This window comes from Equus asinus, chromosome 3, assembly GCF_041296235.1.
Source record: "Equus asinus isolate D_3611 breed Donkey chromosome 3, EquAss-T2T_v2, whole genome shotgun sequence".
NCBI classification, from domain to species: Eukaryota; Metazoa; Chordata; class Mammalia; order Perissodactyla; family Equidae; genus Equus; species Equus asinus.
Window position 1 is genome coordinate 2049166 of NC_091792.1, and position 24136 is coordinate 2073301.

A 24136-nucleotide genomic window follows, 5' to 3' on the forward strand; every position below is an offset into this window, starting at 1 on the left:
CTTTCCTCGTAGCGTAATCAAACGGTCTGCATTATAAGAGATTATCAAAGATCGCTGAGTTCTCCAGCCTGGGGAGGCCACTGGTATAGTTTGGATACCTAGTCAAAGGGGATCTTAGAACCTCCAGCTCTCCATTCTTCGCTGAGTCCTTGAGACTAGAAGAACCGAATGATAAGCAATGACTCTTGGAAAAGAGTTTAGCCTGTGGTTTCTCTCAAAGTGCTGATTGATACACAGGTGCCAACATTTGGTATTTAGAGGTGGGACAGAAGTAGATATGTCGTGCAATAAGAGGATGCCAGAAAGAAAAAGTTAGGAATGTTGTGAGGATAAATGGCCCAACTTAAAAAAACCTTGGTTTTAAAGCATGCTTTCAAAAGGAGATTTAAAAACTTCACAAGTTGGGTGCTTTGGGAGGATCATAAAAGATGGCTGAGTTTATTTTCCTTTCTTTATTCCCTTGGAGTCACCCATTCGAAAGTGGCACAGAGCACTGTGCGTTCTCTCTAGCCTGCAACTGTAGACAGTAAAACCACCAGGCCAGGTCTCTGCCTTGTTCCAACTCTGAACCAAGTGTGGGGGTGACACAGAGGGACTCCTACCTTAGACTCATCCATACTCATCAGAGAATGGAGTTCAGGCTAGCTCTGCTTTCTGCTGTTTTATTTGTGTTTATTCTGCAGAAAATAAAAGAGAGTATCAATGTAAAAATCAGACTGTGAGGTTTGGAAAACCTTGGTGAGTGTCATTTTCATATTGTGTGTATTTTAAAACTTCAAATAGTTATTTATTTGAAAGGAAACATCAGAAGAGTGTGTGTACATAAACTATTTTAGTAATAGTCTTTAAAATTAAAATACGGGGACAGCCCAGTGGTGTAGTAGTTAAGTTCGCTTGCTCCGCTCTGGTGGCCTGGGGTTCGCAAGTTCAGATCCTAGGCGTGGACCTAGCACTGCTCGTCAAGCCACGCTGTGGCAGCATCCCATATAAAACAGAGCAAGATGGGCACAGATGTGAGCTCAGTGGCAATCTTCCTCACACAAAAAAGAAAATTAAAATAGGGCACTATAATGCTACGCTTTTTTGATGGTTTTATGAGAGACTATGGCTAAAGGCTCAACCAAAAGAAAAATAAACTAAAAAGTTAAAAAATCAGAAGCATTTCAAACTCTTGAAGTAATAGACAAGAACAATTTCTACTAGAGCAGGCCCTGGCCAGTGGACTGGAATTCATGCTCCTTGGTGGCCCGCTCACCTCCTCTGCTGAGGGACTTCCAGCACCCCTGATGCCCTGATAACCAGCGACATGAGCACTGTGCTCTGTCCAGACTCAGGGGTCTCTCAGTTTAGGGAAAATAGTAACTTCACAAAAAGATGGGGATGCATCATCTGAAATAGTGGGCTCTCAAATCATATTCTCAGTAATCTAAGATTCTATGGATTGCTTCAGGAGTTCTGCAAATGTATGGTTTGAATTCCATTTCAAAAACTGTGATGGAAAATATGCACATGAAAACTTACTATATGCCAATTTTAACATCTAAGAAAACAGCAACCTGCTAACTCATTTACATACAATCCTCATTTATAGTTCGCGATGCTATAACTGTTATATGTTAACTTTGAAGAAAATTAATCATAAAAATTCTTCATATATATTTTATATATTGAGTTTCTAAGAAAGATTTCAATTTAAAAGGGAGTGGCTCTGTTAAAAAAAAGTTTGAAAATCATTCGCTTAGATTCTACAGTAGAGAGAATCAAGGTGTGCTTTATGAGGATCTGACAGATGATGAAAATATAAGGAAAAGATTGAATTGTTACTATTGGGTAACTGTTCGTACCAAATGCTAAACAAAATCACCAGAAGTTACAGTACATTTCTTAGTAAAATGTCAGTGAAAAATATTTTAATTGTTCTCTATAAGCCAATATTTTGGAAATTATAATGAAAACAACTTCAGTGTTGAGATCTGGCAAACTTTCTCTCTAGGTTATGAGGTAGACAAATGAATACTTCATCTCTGGCAAAATTCTATCTACAGCAGGAAGAACTCAAATGCCCTCAAGAACAGCAATGTACACCAGAGAAACACAAAAACCAAGAAAATATCCCAACCTTCTGTGTTGTTTGGAATACATTTTAAGGTCTCTGGTATGTAGTTATCCTACGAAACATTATGAAATCTATCCTGGCATCCAGTTTGAGTATTCAGCTACCTGAACTCAGGGGAATCCCAGATGTATTCTTTGTTTTCACCACACCCTTTAAATGGAAAGGAAGCAACATGAACAAGGCCGTAGCGCCCTTTAATCTGCACATGTAAAGGATACTCTTCAGTATTCCGGATGTCCACGACCAGGAGCTTCGGTTTACTGGACTTTGTCTTCTTGGTGGGTGTTTTGAAGTGACCTGTCACCGTGAGCTCGCACAAGTCAATCAGGTCCTCCGCTGAAATCCGTGGGGATACTTCAGACTTCAGGTCATTTAATGGGATGGACTCTCTTGACTGAAAAATGCACAAACACCACAAACATTGAGAATATTATAGAGAGACACACTACAGCCAGTAAAGAGTATCTTCAGGCTCTTGAGATCAATCACTATAGCACATGTGAGAACAGGAAACTCTATCTCATTTTAGCAGTAACTATAACTGTATCCCTTCCGACTGTGTAACTGTAGTCCCGTACTCCCTCCTACTGTATAACTATCCCTTCCCACTGTGTAACTGTAGTCCCGTACTCCTTCCTACTGTATAACTATCCCTTCCCACTGTGTAACTGTAGTCCCGTACTCCTTCCTACTGTATAATTCATCCCTTCCCACTGTGTAACTGTAGTCCCGTACTCCCTCCTACTGTATAACTGTATCCCTTCCCACTGTGTAACTGTAGGCCCGTACTCCTTCCTACTGTATAACTATCCCTTCCGACTGTGTAACTGTAGTCCCGTACTCCCTCCTACTGTATAACTATCCCTTCCCACTGTGTAACTGTAGTCCCGTACTCCCTCCTACTGTATAACTATCCCTTCCCACTGTGTAACTGTAGTCCCGTACTCCCTCCTACTGTATAACTATCCCTTCCCACTGTGTAACTGTAGTCCCGTACTCCCTCCTACTGTATAACTATCCCTTCCCACTGTGTAACTGTAGTCCCGTACTCCCTCCTACTGTATAACTATCCCTTCCCACTGTGTAACTGTAGTCCCGTACTCCCTCCTACTGTATAACTATCCCTTCCCACTGTGTAACTGTAGTCCCGTACTCCTTCCTACTGTATAACTATCCCTTCCCACTGTGTAACTGTAGTCCCGTACTCCTTCCTACTGTATAACTATCCCTTCTCACTTTGTAACTGTAGTCCTTACTATGTATGTACTGAGGTTTACATTTTTAGTAGTTTCACAGAGAAAAGCATGACTCTTTTGCATCACTCCAAGCTCTTGGCTCAAATGTGATCGAAAGAGATGAGGCAGATTTTTCCTTATGAGAGCACTGTGTATCTTTAAAAACAGCTCCTTTAAGCACATTTCACTTTGCTTCAAGTATAATTACTGTTGTTGTGAATTGTATTAATTACAATTCTGGTAATATGAGAAACTACACTGAAACTCAGTATATATACTAATTAAATAAACTGGTTCTATTGTATGTATTGGTCTTTTATAACATAACGTTATGTATGAATGGTTGAGTGGAAATTAGATTCTCAGAGATGAATGAGGAGCAACATAATGCTTTCTTAATAGTAAACCAAACTGACAATGTACCTTAATTGTGAAGGAGGTAAAATCAGAATCCAGACTATCAAACCAGTACATTTGTCTAATGTCTATTATATGGCATAAGACTGATTCAGACTAAATGCTATTTACAATTATTCTCCATGCTATTTAGGAGGGAGAAGGATTTTTCCCCCTATTAAAGGCAATACAATAACACAACTCAATTCAACATAAATTTATTGAGCACTAGTAGTCACTCTTGAAAACTTGAGAATTTAAGAACTTCCAAAATTCACTTGATTGAAATATGGGGATTCAAAAAAATTTTACATCTATATGCTTACTAAGTTTTCAAAACTGAGTCTAATTATTATCTCTACTCATTTTCTTTATTTTCTCAATTCCATTGTGAGATTCCACATTTAGAATTTCCAATTTAGAATTTCTAGGCAGGAGAGAATAAAGCATATGAATCACTTATTGGACCTATTTATTTTGAAAACGAAATGTTTTCAACTGGAGTTTGAACGTCGGCTCTCATCCCTTGGGTTTCCCTTTACTTTGCAGTAAATGCTTTAGTGGTAAAGCACTTGTTCTCTCACTTTATTAGCCTTTAAATAGAAATGGGAATTGCTAAGCTTTATGGGTTTATGGTTCTTAAAGAATAGGCATTAGGAATTTTAATTTTTTAATATTAGGAATTAAAGCTACTTAAACATTCTGAAGTTAAAAGTGCTTCAGGAAGATTAAAGAGCTTTAAAATCAGCAAGCCATCCAATTGATGCTTCCATCCCCTTTTTCATTGGATGGCAATCCCTACAGGTATTTTTCCTAGGCCTCACATGAAGTTGTACATTTACGAAGATAAAATAAAGAACTTTTGATTACCCTAGTCCTGCTTTTAGTCATTTAGTGATGAATGTGGCATTTCAGACAGAGGCGTCCTCTGAAGGAAAGGTGTGCCCTGGCTGATGAAGAAGAGGACTTGACCAAAGTATTCTCTATGAAGAACTGATCGATTTAAGAAAGATCTGAGCTTGGCATTGGTTCTAATCAAATGCATCACATGTGAGGAGTTTTTCAAAGGAAAGAGGAACCACTATGTGAAATGGTAAGAACAGAAGGAGAGAGGAATCACTGACAAATTCATAAGTTTCTGAGCTTTTCTGAGTGTGTATCAGAAAAGAACTTTAATATGGTGCATGCAAGTTCCTCTGCAAACTAATTAGGAGATTAGTAAGTTAGATTTAGGACAAATTATACTATTTTGCTCTATGAAGAAAATAAAATTATAATATTAAAAATACAGAATCTAGTTTTTCCTTTATTAGACAGTTTTATATGCCATTTTGCTATTCATGGTATAATTTCCACTTAGAGGCATAAAAATGAAACTTCCTCTGAACAACTTTCATCTTGTTTAGCATCACTGACATTGGCATTTTCCTGTGTGACTGGAGTTTCAAATTTATGGGACTTTGTTTATGGGCAGTGGACAAGAATATAGAGCAACTCTGGAAGTGTCTACTAATTTGTCTTTTCTGCCCAAGAACCTGTACACACAATGCATATCAAGCTTAGATGTTCAAATATCAGAAAGCAATATGTCTGAGAACTACTTTTTTTTTCAACAAAATTCATATTCTATTGTCAAACTAGAGTCAGAATTTATTTAGCAGTGTTACTGACAGAAATCATCTTTCAGAGTGGGGTCTCTGAAATGGTGATCTGGATGTATTAGTGATAATACTAACCAAGCAAGCAACAATCTGAACCTGGTAACAAGACAGGCATTTTGCTGTATTCATTTGAACCATCGGGAGACTGTCATGAGCCATAAGAGTCTGAAATGGTAGCCTCTTAGTGAGAGTTTGCCTGTATACTCCTATGTTGCATATGTAACCAACATCCATAAGGACATAACTGTACATTTATGTTTCATATGTAAAAGCTCCTAAATAACTACAGAGGCATTTTAACTACGAGAATACAGGGCTGGTATCTAGAACACTCTTCCCTTATTCCCTGTCCTGGATCCTGGCACTACCTTCAATCTAGTTACCCAAGAGGAACCTGGAAATCATCACTGACACCTTACTCTTCCTTATTCCTCATTCTAACAGATCCCCAAGTTCCACCAAGTAGTTCTTGAAACTGCTCCCTGACTCACTGCCCCATCCAAGGCCTCGTCATCTCTTACAGGGACTTTGGGAGCTGTCTGCTTCTTTCTTTCTATCCCCTTGGTTCTCTGCTTCCCTCTTCACCTAAAGCTGTCTCTTCTAATCCATCTTCCAAATGCCATTTGAGAGAAAAATAAAAACCTGATCATGTACCTTTTATCATTAACAACACCTCAGTGGCTTCTAGACATTGAGAGAATGAAATCCAAATGGCTCAGTATAGCACATAAAACCCTTTGTGAACTGACCCCTGTCCATGGTAGGCAGGAAACCAGAGGCTATGGAGTCCAGAGACTATCTGGATTCAAGTCTTGGCCCCCTACTAATCCGGAGGTGACTCTGGGCGTGATATTTAGCCTCTCTGTCCATTTCTTCATCCATAAAGTGGGATAACAGTCGTTACCTGAAGTCCTCCTGGGCCCCTGTAAGGACTGAATGAGTTAGTCTATGCAAAGTGTCTAGAATGGTCTTTGACCCACTGTAAAGAGTTCAGTAACTGTTTGCTATCTTTTACCTCTTTTCTCGCCCTCACAAGCTTGTACATGTGCTTTGGCATTAGCAGGCTATTTGCCTTTTCATCCCACTGTGCCGTTGCACACATTCCCTCTGCTGAGGATGCCACACCTCGTCCATCTAATAAATCCCTGTTCACCTTTCAAGTATCAGCTCAAACACTACCTTCTCTGTGAAGAAAGCCTTTAACTCCTGACAGACATTTACTTTCTCTTCTGTGTCCCCATAGTTATCTGGTGCATGTCTTCATCATAATGGGATTATTCATTTCCCACTAGATTGAAAGTTCCTCAAGGATAAGGGAAAATTACTTTTATACCTAGTCTTCCCCAGGACCCAGCATAAAAGATACATAAAAGATATTAAAATATATTTGTGGAACATAAATGAATAAAATAGTATTTCTACATCTTCTGCAACTTATCCTGAGTAACTTTGTGCTATAGGGCATGTATATGTTCCTAAGACAACGTGCACAAAACACCATCATAGTAATTATTATATTTGTGATATAGTGTCTGTTTCTCTACTTGACTTACAATATCCTTCAAGGCAGGTTTCACATCTTTTCTTATTTGTATCTCTACAAGCTAGCACAAAGTCTGGCACAAAAGAACTCAACAGATATCTGATGAGTGAATGAGTGAATAAAAATATGATGAAATAACGCTTCAGAGCAGAATCTTTTCTTCTGTCTGGATTATTAGACAGAGTCTTCTGGGATGGCAAATCATTAGATTCTCTCCAGCCTCTGGGCACTGCGATGATTAATCAACAACACTGAATCTATATCTGTTTCAACAATTTCTCATAGTCATCTTTCCTTCCCTCAACTGAAAAATTGCAGATAACAGTGGCTAACACATAAAACTTGCAAAATGTACTCTAATTAATTGAAAGAAGTTAGGTGAATATAAAGGAGGTAAAAACTAAAAACAAAAACAAACTATCCTTAGGCAAGTAGGGGGTATAATTTAATAATAATAAACACATTAATGAAGGAAAAAATAGATAAAAACTATAGGTGGTATTTTGGGGAAAATCAATAAAACTGGAAAATTTGTGATGAACTGTGTGTGTGCATGATTAGAAATGAGAAAAATATAAACATAAATATGTTTTTATATTCTTTTTCTTTCTCACTTCTAATTAAATATAAATGAGAATATAAGCATGTAAAAATATTTAAAAATATACTATATACAATTCTATATTATTAAAATTTTAAAATGTTGATTCCACATATTCACAAAAGAGTAGCAAATCTGAAGAGATCTATATATCCATAGGCCTAAGTAGAGCTGAGGAGAATGATATGTGTGTATGTGTGCATACAAAAGTCACAGAAAATCTGAATAGACTTTGTAGATACAGGAAAAATTTTAAAGTTTTCAAATGATTACTTTGCAGAAAGGTGCCAAACGCATTTTTCCCCAAACAATTCTATCTCGTTTCCAAAGAACAGGGAATGTCTAGGATACAGTAGCTGCTCCAAGGCAAAGAGAACATTGAAACGTGCCCCAGGCTATTTTAAGAAGCTGCCTTAACCTAATACTTAAATCTGACAAAGTTAGCACAACACGCACACGCACACGCACACACACACATCAATATTCCTTATGAATACAGATTTAAAACAAACTCCTCAAAACTATAAAACTGAATGCAGTACCAATTTAAAAGAATGACATACTATGACCAAGTAGGGCATATTCCAGGAATGAAGGATGGTTCAAAATTAGGACAATTTAAAAATAATCCATCATCTTTAATTAGTCAAAAGATAGAAAGTATGCAATCATCACTATAGGTGACCTGAAGCCATATGTGATAAAATTTCACATTTATGCCCAATTTTAGAAAAAGAAAACCTCACGGTAAATACGTATCAGAAGGAAACTTAATTAGAATGATGAAAGATGCTCTTTAAGACAGATGTCCTTTATTTCAAATATCTGACATTCTACTTAATGATGAACCACACAGGAAGACTTACTAAAATCAAAATGCAGAAATACAGCTATCAGCATTATTAGTTATTATTGCTATGGAAGTTGCTATGGAGACAATAAGAAAAATAAGTAAGGGGTATAAATACTGGAAAAGAAGAAATAAATTATCTTTACTTTTAGACAATACATACTCTTCGGGAAAATCCAGAATAATCAGAGGATGATGCAATAAAACTGGTATGAATTTGGTCAGGTTTTAGTTACAACATACACACAACAAAGTCAGCAGCTTTTCTCTATGGAGCAGGAGCCAGTCAGAAAACACAACGAACAAGAGCTTTCCTTCACAGCATCAGAACATTGCCCCAAAATAAAATGCTGAAAAATAAGCTGGTCACATTTAAAGAAAATCAGACAGGCTTGTGATTGGCATTTGAAAAAACTGAGAGAGGTAAGATGCCATGTAGAAAGAAAGACTCAACATTACATGGATTTTATTTTCCCTCAGAGTAATGTATTAATATATTACAATTTTATCAAACTCCTAAAAAGCATCTTTTTTTCATTCTGAAACATAAATTCTAAAGTTCATTTGACATACTAAATAGATGAGAATGTCAAGAAAATACTGAAAAATAATAAAATATCTTGTTATATATTAAACTATATAAAGTTAACATTGTTGGTATGCATCTGAATAGACTAAAAGATTAAAAGGACATTATGGATGCACAGAAACAAATTCAGCTAAGTGTAAGTATTTGGTAAAAGAATTAGGATGCCATGTCAAATCACCAGGGGAAGGATGCATTATTTAGGATGTGGTGTTGGCATACCATTAACGGGAAGAAAATAAAATTATGTTTCTATCTTATACTATATATAGCAAAATGATTTATGGATGGAAAAAAATTAAGTATAAAAGTGGAATCAGAAAAGGATGAGAAAAAGTATTGACAACTAGAAATATTTATAAGCATACAGCAAAAGCCAGACTCTTAAAGAGTAACATGTGAAAAATAAAAATTTAAGATGCCCTTAATATATAAAAAGCTCTTTTACTCAGTAAGATAAAATCAGTAAGAAAAAAACCCTTCCTTACACCATGCACAAAAATCAACTCAAAATGGATTAAAGACTTGAATGTAAGACCCGAAACCATGAAAGTTCTAGAAGAAAACACAGGCAGTATGTTCTTTGACATCGGTCTTAGCAGTGTATTTTCAAGTACCATGTCTGACCGGGCAAGGGAAACAAGAGAAAAAAATGAACAAATGGGACTACATCAAACTAAAAAACTTCTGCACTGCAAAGGAAACCATCAACAAAACGAAAAGACAAGCTAACAATTGGGAGAAGACATTTGCAAACCATATATCAGATAAGGGGTTAATATACAAAATATACAAAGAAGTCATACACCTCAACAACAAAAAACAACAAGCCAATTAAAAAATAGGCAAAAGATCTGAACAGAGATTTCTCCAAAGAAGATATACAGATGGCCAACAGGCATATGAAAAGATGCTCAACATCATTAGCTATCAGGGAAATGCAAATCAAAACTACAATGAGATATCACCTCACTCGGGTCAGAATGGCTATAATTAATAAGACGGGAAACAACAAATGTTGGAGAGGATGTGGAGAGAAGGGAATCCTTGTTCACTGCTGGTGGGAGTGCAAACTGGTGCAGCCACTATGGAAAGCAGTATGGAGTATCCTCAGAAAATTAAAAATAGATCTACCATATGATCCAGCTATCCCACTGCTGGGTGATTTATCCAAAGAACTTAAAAACGCAAAGGCATAAAGACACTGGCACCCCTATGTTCACTGCAGCATTATACACAATAGCCAACACTTGGAAGCAACCTAGGTGCCCATCAAGGGACGAAGGGATAAAGAAGATGTGGTATTTATACACAATGGAATACTACTCAGCCATAAGAAATGATGAAATCCGGCGACTTGTGACATCATGGATGGACCTTGCGGGTATTATGCGGAGTGGAATAAGTCAGAGGGAGAAAGTCAAATACCGTATGATCTCACTCATAAGTAGAAGATAAAAACAACAACAAACACACACATAGCAATGGAGAATGGATTGGTGGTTACCATGGGTGGGAGGGGGAGGGCAAAAGGGGTGATTAGGCTCACATGTGAAGGGATGGACTATAATTAGTTTCTGGGTGGTGAACATAATGTAATCTACACAGAATTCAAAATATATTATGATGTACATCCAAAAGCTATATAATGTTATAATCCAATGTTATTGGAATTAAAAACATAAATAAATAAAAAATATATATCGTGATGGTGGAAAAAAAAAAAAAGAAAAAAACCCTGATTAGTTTAAAAAAGAAAGGGGGAGATGTAAACATATAATTGACAAAAGAAACACCAACGGGTAATAACAAAAAATTTTTTCTCTCACTAATAATCACAGAAACATAAAATGTATTCCCAATCATAGAAATACAAAAAGTCGGTAAGTATCTCGGACGGCTTCTGCCTGCCCCTCCAGACTCACTCTCCACTGGCTTCCACCTTGCTCTCTGCTCTGGGATGCAACATGTCTGGACAACATCCAGAGGGATCCTGGGTCCCCTGGCTTTCAAGTGGGTACAGACAGTAGGGAGAGTGGGGTCAGGATATTTATTCCCCTGGTTCCCTACTTGAGAAGTCACTTTGGCCTGGCTATGTCCGTTGATCAAAGCTCACTCTACCTCTCAAGATGGCTTTCTCTACCTGCTTCTCTTTTTCATGGTCTGGTAACCTCTTTCTCCCTCATCCCTTTGGGCCTTTGGCTGGTGACAGGGCTATAGCTAGTATCCATAATTTACTGCATTATCTCTTGTATTTTCCCCAACATTCCACCATCATCTTTGTAATTATCATCTCTGTAAATAAACGGTTCTTGAATTATCCTAATTTGAGTGTACCACCTTTTGCTGTCAAACTCTGACAGTACAGTATAGGGAAGAACTCTAAAATACACACATTTTAGACGTGTGAATAACATGATCCCCTGGAGAAAAATCTGGCAATATGTATTAAAAACTTTCACATATGCATACCTTTTAATATAGAAATCTAGTTTTAGAAATTTGTTCCATTTACATAATCATAGACTGTACAAAGTTGTATGGAAAAAATATTTATCAAACATACTGTTTTTCTTAAATTATGAAAAACTGAAATAAAGTCAACACATGATAAAGGGGGTAGGAGAAGAAAATGGCAGCAAATTCATGTAAAGAAATACTATTCATCCATTAAAAATATATTTTAGAAAAATACTTTTTTTGTTGTTGTTGAGGAAGATTTGCCCTGAGCTAACATCTATTGCCAATCATCCTCTTTTCTTTTTTTTTTTTGATGGGTGAGCCACTGCCACAGCATGGCCACTGGCGAGTGGTGTAGGTCCATGCCTGGGAACAGAACCTGGGCTGCTGAAGCAGAGCATGCTGAACTTAACCACTAGGCCACTGGGGCAGGACCTAGAAAAATATTTCTTAAGAGAGGAAATATTCAGGATGTATCGTCAAGGGGAAAAAGATCCTACAAAATCATAAATTTATTATGATACCAGTTTGGTAATGTATCTCATAGTAAATATATATGTGTGTGTATATATATATTTCACAGTGAATATATATGCGTAACTACATGCATCTGTATTTATTTATCATATACGTATGACTGATACATAGCAACTGTATAAGTGGTTATTTGTGAACTAGTGGAATCTGACATTTTTCTTCATGCTTTTTTGAGTTTAAGTTTTATTCATTGAGTATGAACTACTTTTGAAAATTTAAAAATTTATAAAAATATGATTATCTTTTTTCAACCAGCATTATTATATAACTCTCTTAAATACATTATAACTGAACCTAACCTGTCTGAAGACGAGTCTTATCAAATGTTCACAGCGATATCAAAAGGCTGTACAAATGAGAACTCATGGCTACACTCACCATTAAAGGTAATGAAATCTGGCACTGGCAAACACGCAGAGATGTCAAGGAAAACAATAAAGCCATTATTATTCTTAAATTCAGATAAAACTTAAAGATGAGAAAAAAGAATTAGCAAGAAAGGCAAGCTTTCACACATCCAAGTTTGGAAAGGAGACGCACAAGTTAATACTGACAATAGGAAGAAATGTGTGAGGTTCCTAGGCATTTCATTGGTAAGGATGACTCTGCCTTCTACATAAAGAAATGTTGAATAAACTGATGTTTATCCACCTCTTCATCAGATGGATGAAGAATTTAGAGAAAAGAGCCTGTTTGCTACACGGCAGAATACTTATATGCTTTTCCAAACTTCTACCAACACAAATGTAAATTACATTATCACTAAATAATTATAATATTTTTCCTAGTTTAACATGAGAAGGGAAAATTATTCAGTAGATTAATGCATAAATGGCTGATATTTTTCTTAGCAACAATTTTGTTTCCTTTAAGAGTAATACATTTTGATCCTGCACTCCAAACAACTCCACGTCGTCATACCTGGGCATAAACGAGGCCAGTAGTGCTGCTTTTGGGAGATACATGATAGATCTGACATTTTCTTGAAGGTTTTAGGGTTTTTTCTCAGGGAAAGGATGACTGCAGAATGTCTGCAGCACTGGTTCTTTGAGTCAATTTAAAATCTCTTCATTTTAAAAGCAAAGTAATATTTATTAAATATCTACTTTATAAATCAAGAACTTAAACTTAGGCAGCACAGAAAGTGACAGACATTGCATACATTTCCTATAGAAAGAAATATATATGAGTTTTGAGCAAAAACAATTTTGTAAAAAGACTTAAATTTCACTGAATAACTGGAATTGGAACACAAACTGGAATACTAAAAATAATCTCAAAGAAAGGTGGAAATATGAATCAGAAAGTATAAAAAGCAAAAGCAGGCATGCTTATGAGGCAGGAACATCACAGGGCAAACCATGTATTAAATAATGTATGTTTCAACACAGTGAAAACATACTTTTCCTGAGGACAACTTGTAAAAGCAAGACTGTACTCAAAGATTTTTTCAAGTGACATATGATGTTTCTAGGAGGGAGACTGGATCAGTATAAACATGCTGCTGAGAACACAGAGCCAGGCACATCAATAGCTTAAGCTTCAAATACTTCTACCTTCTATAGCAAGTATAGTAGGGCCCTGCCCAGAGAAGGGGCGAAAATGTTTGATAAATAAACGCATGAATGTGTAAAAGGATGTGGAGTGATGCTGTCCCTATGATGAAAGAAAGAGGTTCTAATATGCTACCAAATAATGGAAACCACCACTAAGAGTCACCAATACCTCCCCCAGGGCTAACTGGGAAGGGACAAAAGTAACTCTATTGCTTCCAACCATCACCCCAGCTTCCCCTTTCCTTTCAGCTTACCCAAAGAGCTTTGGTTAGTAGGGGGGTAAACTGTGTGGAGAGATAAGCTGCACCTCCCTTCACACTTACAGGGTGGAAGAGAGCGTGTTCTGGACACGCACATCCCCCCAAAGCTGCACCTCCCTTCCCACTTACAAGGTGGAAGAGAGCGTGTTCTGGACACTCACATCCCCCTGAAGCTACACCTCCCTTCCCACTTAACAAGGTGGAAGAGAGCGTGTTCTGGACACGCACATCCCCCCAAAGCTGCACCTCCCTTCCCACTTACAAGGTGGAAGAGAGCGTGTTCTAGACACTCACATCCCCCCGAAGGTGCGCCTCCCTTCCCACTTACAAGGTGGAAGAGAGGGTGTTCTGGACACTCACATCCCCCCGAAGGTGCGCCTCCCTTCCCACTTACAAGGTGGAAGAGAGCGTGTTCTGGACACTCACATCCCCCCGAAGCTGCGCCTCCCTTCCCACTTACAAGGTGGAAGAGAGGGTGTTCTGGACACTCACATCCCCCTGAAGGTGCGCCTCCCTTCCCACTTACAGGGTGGGAGAGAGCGTGTTCTGGACACTCACATCCCCCCGAAGCTGCACCTCCCTTCCCACTTAACAAGGTGGAAGAGAGGGTGTTCTGGACACTCACATCCCCCTGAAGGTGCGCCTCCCTTCCCACTTACAGGGTGGGAGAGAGCGTGTTCTGGACACTCACATCCCCCTCACGAGACGGTCATGTGTAGAGACCTGGGCACACCTACGAGAAGGGTAGCTGACATGCCTGTGTGACACAGAAGACTTAGGAATCTGTCCTACTCCTCTCTGAGCAGGTGAGGAGGGAGACGTGGCAGCGCTGAGGGCGGGCTTGGAAGACACTGCCCTTCTCTGACTTTAAGTTGCTAAGCTGCAGAATGAGAATAATTACACCTGTCCTATTTACCTCATCAATTTACTGTGAGGATCAATTGGGATGACAGATGTAAAAACGTTTAGTAGACTGTGGATCTTTATATAAAACAGGTGGTGGTTGTTAAAAATTGAATCCAAAACGAAGCAGCTTGAACTTCATGGTGGTCTTACGATAGTCTAAATTTTGAAGAAATCATCAAACAACAATTATTTAATGAACTAGGCTGTGCTGGCCATCTTGAGAGAGACAAAGTATCATTTCCACCTCAGAGAGTCCACAGTCCGGTTGGAAAGGCAAGACTAACATAAATGAAGCAGTAATAAAACTACAGAATAATAACAGAAAATATTTATATAGTGCTTACTATGTGCTGGTCACTGGGATAAGTACTTGACATACATGAATCATTTCAGTGTCGCAACTATCCTATGAGGGAGGTTTTATTATTTTGCTCATTTATAGACGAGGAAATTGGGGCACAGAGAGGTTAAAAAGCTTACCAAAGGCCACACCATCAGTAAGTAACAGAGCCAGGATTCAAATGTGCTCAGTCTGGCTCTGGAGTCTGAGCTCCTAACCACACCAAGACACTGCCTTCCTCAGAAGATTCCACGTATGGAATCACAGGGACAACCTATGAGAATTCAGGGAAGGAAGAAACACAGTATGGGCAGTAGTTTATCTCTTAAGCCAAACGAGAGCAAAACATTAAAAACACTGCCATTAAATGTAAGTGTTAGATAAAGACGTTCACCATTATCATTGTTATGTAACACTGTTTTGGAGAATTAGGTGAAGCAATTAAATAATAGAAAGATATAAGATGTATAAAATCAGAAAAGAGGCAAAATTACCATAATTTGCAGATGATATATAACTGGAAAATCTGAATCAACTGAAAAACTATTACGAACAATGAGAGAATAATAATGTGGCTGATAAATGATGATGGTGATGACGACGATGAGTGAAAACAGACTGTTTATGATAAGCCAGTGGTGTTCCACACACATGAACTCGCTTAATCCTCCCAGTAATCCTAGGAAGTATTGAATTTTATTATCTCTATTTTATGGACAACAAAAAAACAGGTCACATAGCTGGTATGGCACAGCTGGGATTCAAAAATTTATGTCGGTATTCTTAATCATTACACCAAACTGTTTATAAAATAAACAATCTTTCTATATATACATAAAAAATCCAGCTAGAAAATAATTGAGATACAATGTCCCAATAATAACAATAGCAACAGAAAGGTTAAAACAGGAAAAATCCTAATGAGAAATATGCAATAACACTTTAAAATGCCACAGAGGAACCTAAAAAGATGACATGAATAAACAGAAAGACATACTCTGTTTTTGGAAAAAATAAATTATTATATGTCAATTTTCCCTACTTATTTATAAATTTAATTCAGTCAAAATATAAATACCGAAATGATTTTTTTCAGGGGAGGGAGGAAAAGGACAAGCCAATTCTACAATTCATGTGGAAACATTATGCGCATGTATGAAATAGTTATAATTTTAATAACCTCTTGGTACTGGAAAAGAAATAAACTGAAACAGATGAAGGTAGCTCAAAAAAGGATTCAGAAGTGAATACAAATACACGTGGGAAGCCAGTTTACCACAGGGGTATTAAATTCACGAGAACCATTTAGTTTATTCAAGAAAACAATTATTTAATAAACTTAAACTAATTCAAATATCTATTTGGTAAGTAGGTGAGTTTAAAATCCAGTAATTAAATCAAGTCTGTCAGGACTCTACTTGTCTTCTCTTTGCTGTTTGTTTTACTTAATTTCTGTAGGATTTCTGAACAATAATCTATCATTTGGACTGATGTACTTTTGGAAAGATCCCTGTGTAGCAAGGCTTTTTAGTTGCTCGTTTTGGCTTTGAAGAGAACAAGGAAAGAAATAACCTTTGGCAATGATTCTCTAGAAGATGTGAGAATGCTGCAGACAGCTGTCTTTTCTTTCTTCCATTATGTTCCTTTGTCAAATGCTGTGTTAGCACCTGTATGAATCAGGTTAACAAACTGAACTTTTAGTAGTAGGTTTATTTCTCATATAACATGGCTTATTTATTTTGCTTATTTTTTAGAATATCCTGGGAGATGGAATGAAATAAACAGGACATTTATATCCTGGAATTGTGAAAATCATTAGACTCACTGAATCCCATCTACAACAGCTGTGTCTCTTGTTGCCAGCCTTTCTGTAGAATTGTGCCAGAATCCATTTCTCTTTAAATGCCATGGAATGTCAGTGATACATGAAATGACATCCCTGAACTTTGAGGCTGCATAAGGAAGATCTCAGTGCAGGACCCCAGATATTCATTAGCAAGTTGGAATTGTGCTGTCTGTGCCCAACACTCTTCATGAATAAAATATATTCTGCAGATTTATGGGTGGAAAAACATTGCTCCAGGAACTGTCTCAAATCAATAATCAACTAAATCAGGTGCAAAGGAATAAAACCTGCCACCAGCATGCCCTTCGCAGCACTGCCACGTGGGTGCGCTAAGGCTGTGTCGCAGTGTCGCCCCAACGTCTGCAGTGAGGGTGCCGCTGTCACAGATCAGTTCAGCTGCGGGCTGGCCAGTGCTAAGCAGGATACTCCACCCTAGATGGTGACAATTATTATTTTCACCAAAGATAACGGTAATTCATATTCATTCTCTTCTATTGTGTTTCCCCCAAACCCTCCTCCCCAAAACTTCTATACATCTCTCTTTTCTTTCCCAAGACCCACCGAAACAAAAACAGAAACAAAACCCAAAAATCCTCCTCAATACAAGACACTCTAGAAATCTGCATTTTTTTCTGCCCTTGTTTCCCTTGCTATGTTTACAAGGGGCTGCTCCATGTGGAACAGACTTGTGCACACTGAAATCTCTACATTCAGAAAAGTGGCATTTACTAATTCGATGATTTAGCATGAAAAGCCTCAGAGATTTCTATAACTCAGAGGAAGAAAACATCTTTAATATGCAACTATGCATTTTAATTTCCCAGGATAACTTCACACAAAAAGGATAATAGTAAATGTTTAAGAAAATAGTGACAAGATATATAACATGTAAATGTTTCAAGCTCTAGACAGCTGTAGTGAGACAATGAGACTTTTTAAGTGAGAAAAAAACATGAAGGGTCACCGAGAAAAAGCAATGATAAACATGCATCACTAATTTACAGTTTCTTGACCTGGAAATAAAGCAACATCCTTGAGTTATTTTGCTACATCTATTTATTTATACTCTGTTTCATTCCACAAAGGATTTGAGATTTTGGTTCAGCTTATCCTTCCAAACAATTGAAAACATGTTTTTATCCCTTCCTGATACATTATTTCCATCTGCCAAAATAGTTTTCTGGTGTGTTGAATTAAATTACACCCCAAATTTGGAACTGCTATACTGTGGGAAAGGAAGTTTATATAAAATGATAACAATCTTGCTAACTCTGGACTTGCAGGGCTCTGTTTTAAATAACATTTGAGACGGGAAAATGACAGCATGGTTGTACTGGGGTGACGCTGGGGCATTGCTGATCTCCTTCATCTGAACAAAGGTATGTTTCCGGCCACCTCTCCTCAGGTGCCCTCAATTAGCAAGGTGCCTTGAAAGATGCAGTCCCTACCACTATGAATGAGGACTGTGAAAGGCTTGCTGTAACAGGAAGGCCCTTAACAAATTAAATTATTAAGTGCTTGGCATGCAGCAGGTCCTCAATAAATGTTTGCTGACTGAATAGAACTTAGTCAAAATTCTCTTAAAATGATGAGAAAAAAAAGGAAAAGTAAAATTAAAAAAGTATCTTTAAAAAAATCATCTTTCTCTTGGCTTTTCCTTAATCTCTATCAACATTTCTCTCCTTTCTTTACATTTCCTCTCTTGAAGCAAAATTGTCCATGTTTTAAAGTTTTCAGGAAGGAGAACAGTTTGTCACTTTCAGTTCCTGATGCTTTCCATGTTACACGACAACTGTGTTTATGTTCTCACATACTCACATAGTAACATCCTGTAATTATGCCTTGATTCACTACATACGTCCTGACCTGATTCAATAGGGTCACCTTTGACTGATTTTAAGAGAGAAAACATCATAAAGTGTTAGTAGGGAATATAAGTTTTTTGAGTCCTGGATGAATTTCTCATGCTAATTTATTTCCACATGAATGGCCTGTGAGCTTTCGGTGCCGTGGGTCAGCACAGCAGATTAGGAACTGCTTTCCCAAAATGGAACAAGAGGGGCGGAGGAGCAGGCAGAGAGCTTTAGGAAGGATGGCCTCTGGCAGTAGAGACAAAAGGAGAGGCTCAGAGAGCCGGCAGGCTGAGAGCTGAGCAGTGAAACAGGTGGTGGCTTTGGTTCATGAAAGGGAAGTTAATTTGCCAAAAAAAGTTAGACATAAATAACCATAAAGTAGATTAGTATAAAAATACACAAAGAATCAATACAAAAATAACAGTATAACCATAAATATGAACATCTTATTATTGAAGTTTTCCTTCCTCTATGAATAAACATTTCTGTTCACTGCAAAGTCATGAGAAAACTGTAGGCACATATCATGTTAAGAGTCACCCAGGACCTTAGTAAATACATAGGTTCCAGGAACCAACCTTCAGAGATTGAGTAGATAGGAGATGTTTGTAGAGGCCTGGATATGCATTTCCCACAAGTATTATAGAAAATTTTGATGACCATTTGTCAGATACAATGTCTTATAGGAAATAGAGTAAAACACTGATTTCCTGCAATTAACTTGTTAATTCATTCAAAAATATTTATTGATTACTAGGTACTATTTACTGATATGCCATGTACTATGATAGGCATTGGGGATACAGCAGAGAAGAGATAAGCATATAAGTATATAATTATAAATATAATGCATGCTATGAAGGAAAAGTTGATAGAGTTAGTATTGTTAGTGCCATTAAGTCGATTCTGACCCCTCGTGACCAACCCTGTGCACAGCACAGCAGGGCCCTACCTGGTCTTTTTGAGCCATCCTCTCACCTCCTGCTGCTTTATCAGACAATGCTTGCCAACTATTCACAGGGTTTTCAGGGCCAAGTTTTTCAAAAGTGGGTGGCCAGGTCCTTCTTCCTAGTCTGTCTTGTCTAGAAGCTCCACTGAAACCTGTCTACCATGGGTGACCCTGCTGGTAGCTGAAATCCTGGTGGTAAAGCTTTCAGCATCATGGCAACATGCAACCACCACAGTATGACAACCGATAGCCGGGTGCTGTGGTTCCCCAACCAAGAAAGGAACCTGGGGCTTGGTGGTGAGAGCAGCAGATCTTAACCACTAGCCCACCAGGGCTGGCTAGAGCTAGTATGCCTGACGAATAAAGAGCTGTGACAAAGCAACTAAATGCTTTGTTCAACTAACAGTTAACTAGTTTAATCTTATTTCTGGTTATTACTTCAAGTAAATACACATATACTGAGAACACACTATTTCTCGGGCACTGAATTAGGCCCTAGGGGTCCAAAGACAAGAATGGTTCTTTCCTTAATACCCATAAACTATCAAGGAAGAAGATAATGTTATTATTTTATTTATTAAGAGGCTACAATGCATCAGACATTATGTTAAGCAACGAGACCACAAAAAAGCGTAAGATACTGTTCTTATTCCTCAGGAATTTAAATAAAGGAAATGAAGGCAGATATAGAGAATTTAAGGCAAAAGTATGCATGAAATATTCCTAAAACTGAGAGAAGTCTAAAGCATAGGAAAATAAACAGGGAGAGACACTGACAGAAGAATTTCGTAAGGTGGGCAAGGGAAAGATTATGCAGAGTCATGTAGACCATGTCAAGAATTTTGAATTTTATTGTAAGGATAATGACAGGAGCCTTGGTAAGAATTCTGGTTAAAAAAGATTATGCTGAGAGTGGGCCCCAATCAAATATGGCTGGTGTCCTTATAAAAAGGGAAATTTGGACATAGAGACAAGTATGCACAGAAGGAAGATGATATGAAGACACACAGGGAGAAGATGGCCAAGTACCTGGAATGATGCATTTACAACCCAAGGAGCACCAAGGATTGCTGGCAAACACCAGAAGCTACAAGAGGCAAGGAAGGATTCTCCCCTTCAGACATCAGAGAGCACGTGGCTCTGCCAACACTGTGATTTTGGATTGTTAGCCCCTAGAAGTGTGAGACAATAAATTACTGTTGTTTTAAGTAAAAACAATTTTTAAAAGATTATGCTAGCTGAAGTCTGAAGGATGGATTACAGAGAAACAAGAATGGATGCAGGAAATTGTTGTAGGAAAGCAGAAAAGAGATGAGATGAGCTTGATTAAAATGATGGCATGAGAGAGAGAGAGAGAAGTGGATAGATTTGTGAATAGGGCTTTTTGATTGAATTTGGAAGGAGAGGCAGGAGTCAAGGATGAATCTAGATACTGACTTGAACAAGTAGGGGAATGATAACGGTGGTTACTGATACGGGGATGCTGGAGGAGGAGCAGCTTTAAGAGGAAAAGAAAATAAATTCAGTTTTGGACGTGCTGAATTAGTGGCTGCTTGAGAAACATGCAAGTGAAGTGTTGAGCAGGCACTGGATCTATGGGTCTCCTAGAGCTAATAAGAGAAGCTGGAGCCGGACTGATGGCTGGAAGCTATGGTAACTGGACGATGCACTTATATGAGACTCTAATAGCCATCTGGTGAGAGAACAAAAGGAGGCCTACGCAGAACCCTGAGGCCATACTCAATGACATGGAAGGACAGGTGAAGACAGTGAAAGATACTGATACACTGAGGGGAGGTAACAGAGAGGAAGACAAGGAGATTGGGGTGTACCAAAAACCTGGGAAAAAAATATTCAACAAAGAGAACAGTTAGCTGTTTGGAAGGTTCTTAAGAGATCGGGACTGAAAAGAATAATCCGTGACTCCCATCAGGGAATGGAGAAGGCAGTATACAAAATGAAGCGGGTGTTAAGAGTGAGATGGGTGTCCCAGAGGGCAGGATGCACGTGTTGTGTGTGTGTGTGCAAGTGTGTGCGTGTGCGCACGTGTACACACAATAGAATAAGTCGTGTAAATAGAGGACTACTGTAGAAGGGTGGTTTTCTCTATCTTTAGATCTACATGTAACTGAGATAATAATGGAATATTCTTGCAATCACTTATTCCTTCTTTAAGGACATGGAGATATTTATCACCCAAGAATTTAAGAATTTGTCCAGGAATTTTAATGCAGCTTTCAGGTATGAATAGCTAACTGAATAATAACTGAATAATCTGGTAACCTCATGGTCATGATAAATGGAATGACAGGCTATTATTATAAATGATAAACAGAAGATAAATTACATATAAAGAAAATAATCGGCTATACTGTTAAACAATAAAAAATAACAAATAGTATGGATTTCAAAAATAGTAAGCCTTTACCTATTAAATTTCATTTTCCCTAATATGCTGTTAATAAATACAGCTTTTCCATATAATTTTATGGAGATTGGTGAAGTGTCAGATTCTGATGGACTGTCAGCTCTTTCCTTCCTTAACTTCAGCAACACGTTCTCATTAGCTCTATCCAACTTGGGGGAGCTCCCTCTTTGACTAACAGAAATAAAAGGCTGACTTAGCTTAGAGACAGATCAAAGATATTCTCCCTCTGAGGATCAGTTATGCTTAGGAATGACTGCTCATATCTAGATCCCCTTCTGAACATTAGACAGACTTTGGAAATCTTGCTGGTGTAGTTAATGTCCTCTCAACCAACCAAGGCATTTCTTGATAAAGACCCAGTGCTCCCACTAACACCATTCTTTTCAGTATAAGGACTCACAATTAATTAAAGTGCAGAGCTAATAAAATCAACCTAAGTTCACAGAGGTTAAGTGTATCCCTCCTTGGCTTTGCCCCTTCTTTTGATCTCATTGTCCGCTCCCTCCTTCAGCAACTTACATAGCCTCATTTTATAAATATCAAGTCAAACATTTTTTTCCCCATGACATTTAATACATTGTGGAATACATTTTTGAAAGCATTAAACTCATCATTTAAACAAAATGTAATAAAAATTAAGTACCACTTGCACATACAATATGATATCACTAACAGAGAGAAAGGATCTCTCGTAGGCTTACACTGTAGAACTCAAGAAAGGTATACTCAAAGTAAAAGATGATTAAATGTATGATTAGAATAATTACATTTAAAAAATAATTCCAGGTCTGTGCATTTAAGCACTCCTTTATTTCACTGTGAATAATTACAACTACTCAGCTTCTTTCAACTCTTTAAGTACTTAAGATTCATGCAGTCACAGGCTGTATGTTATTCTAAGTCTCAGCCCCTGCACACCTAACACCCTGGAGCCTTAATGGCGGGACTCCACAGGGTTGCAAGCTCCCTCATGAGCAGACAAAGTGTGACCTATTCCAGTGACTGGGCTTTTCTACCAGAGTACAGTATGCACTGGAAAGAGTACATAGAACAAAATTAGGCAAATATGCAACATTGTTTTTATTTTCTATAAATCTTTTATTAGGGTGCTGTTGAGATTGCTCATGATGATGAAAAATGAATTCTTGATCTCTTCTACCTATATAAACCCTATCTATCTTTCAAAGCTACTTGAAACAAAATGACTTGATAAAGACACTCAATAAATATCTAGTATGTGTAAGGCATCATGAAAGTGATAAGAGAAATACCTACTTTAGCTGTACCCCATAGGCTCTGACATATAAGATTCTCCTATTATTTTCTAGATATTTTAGAATTTTCGTTTGGAATGTCTTCCTTATCTGAAGAGTTAAGAGAATATTTATTTTTTTGGTTTATTTTTAATTTCTAGGTGGTAAGAAATTTTTTTCTTTCTTTTTCTTTTTATTTCTTCCCAGTTTGACTGAACAATGATCTGAGAAATGTCATCTGCATTATTTCCACTTGATTCTTCTTCTTCTTTTATTTTTTGCTGAGGAAGATTTGCCTTGAGCTAACATCTATGCCAGTCTTCCTCTATTTTGTATGTGGGTTGCCACCACAGCGTGGCCACCAATGAGTGGTATAGGTCTATGCCAGGGAACTGAACATGGGCTGCTGAAGCAGAGCATGCTGAACTTAACCACTAGGCCATGGGCTGGCCCCAATTTCCACTTCTTAATGTGGTCTATTGTTTTTTTTTAATGAAAGCTCCATGATCACTTGAAAAGATTTATTTCTGAGTGCAGATATACAGTATCTTAAAAATTACATCTGTCCAATAAGTATTATACACCTAGAGTAATAGGAATGTCTTTTCATTGTATGCAGGTGGTAGCAATATGAAGACTTAAGAATTGAAGGATTTATATCAATTTTGTAAAAACTGCTAAATGATTCTATGATGTTCTGAGTCTCAAAATAAGAACGGAAGGAAGATAACAGCAAAAGTACAATGTAGTAGCTTACACT

The 24136-nt window shown here is 37.7% G+C and overlaps 1 protein-coding gene across 6 annotated transcripts in view; it reads right to left on the reverse strand.

Moving 5' to 3' along the window:
- Positions 1-24136, reverse strand: part of TBCK (TBC1 domain containing kinase) — a 196946-nt gene that overhangs the window by 34316 nt on the left and 138494 nt on the right. For all 6 annotated transcript variants that reach the window (XM_014839107.3, XM_070504540.1, XM_070504538.1 and 3 more), the window contains one exon: positions 2335-2510. In XM_014839107.3, the coding sequence (XP_014694593.1) occupies positions 2335-2510 (176 nt within the window). The remainder of the gene's footprint in view (positions 1-2334; positions 2511-24136) is intronic.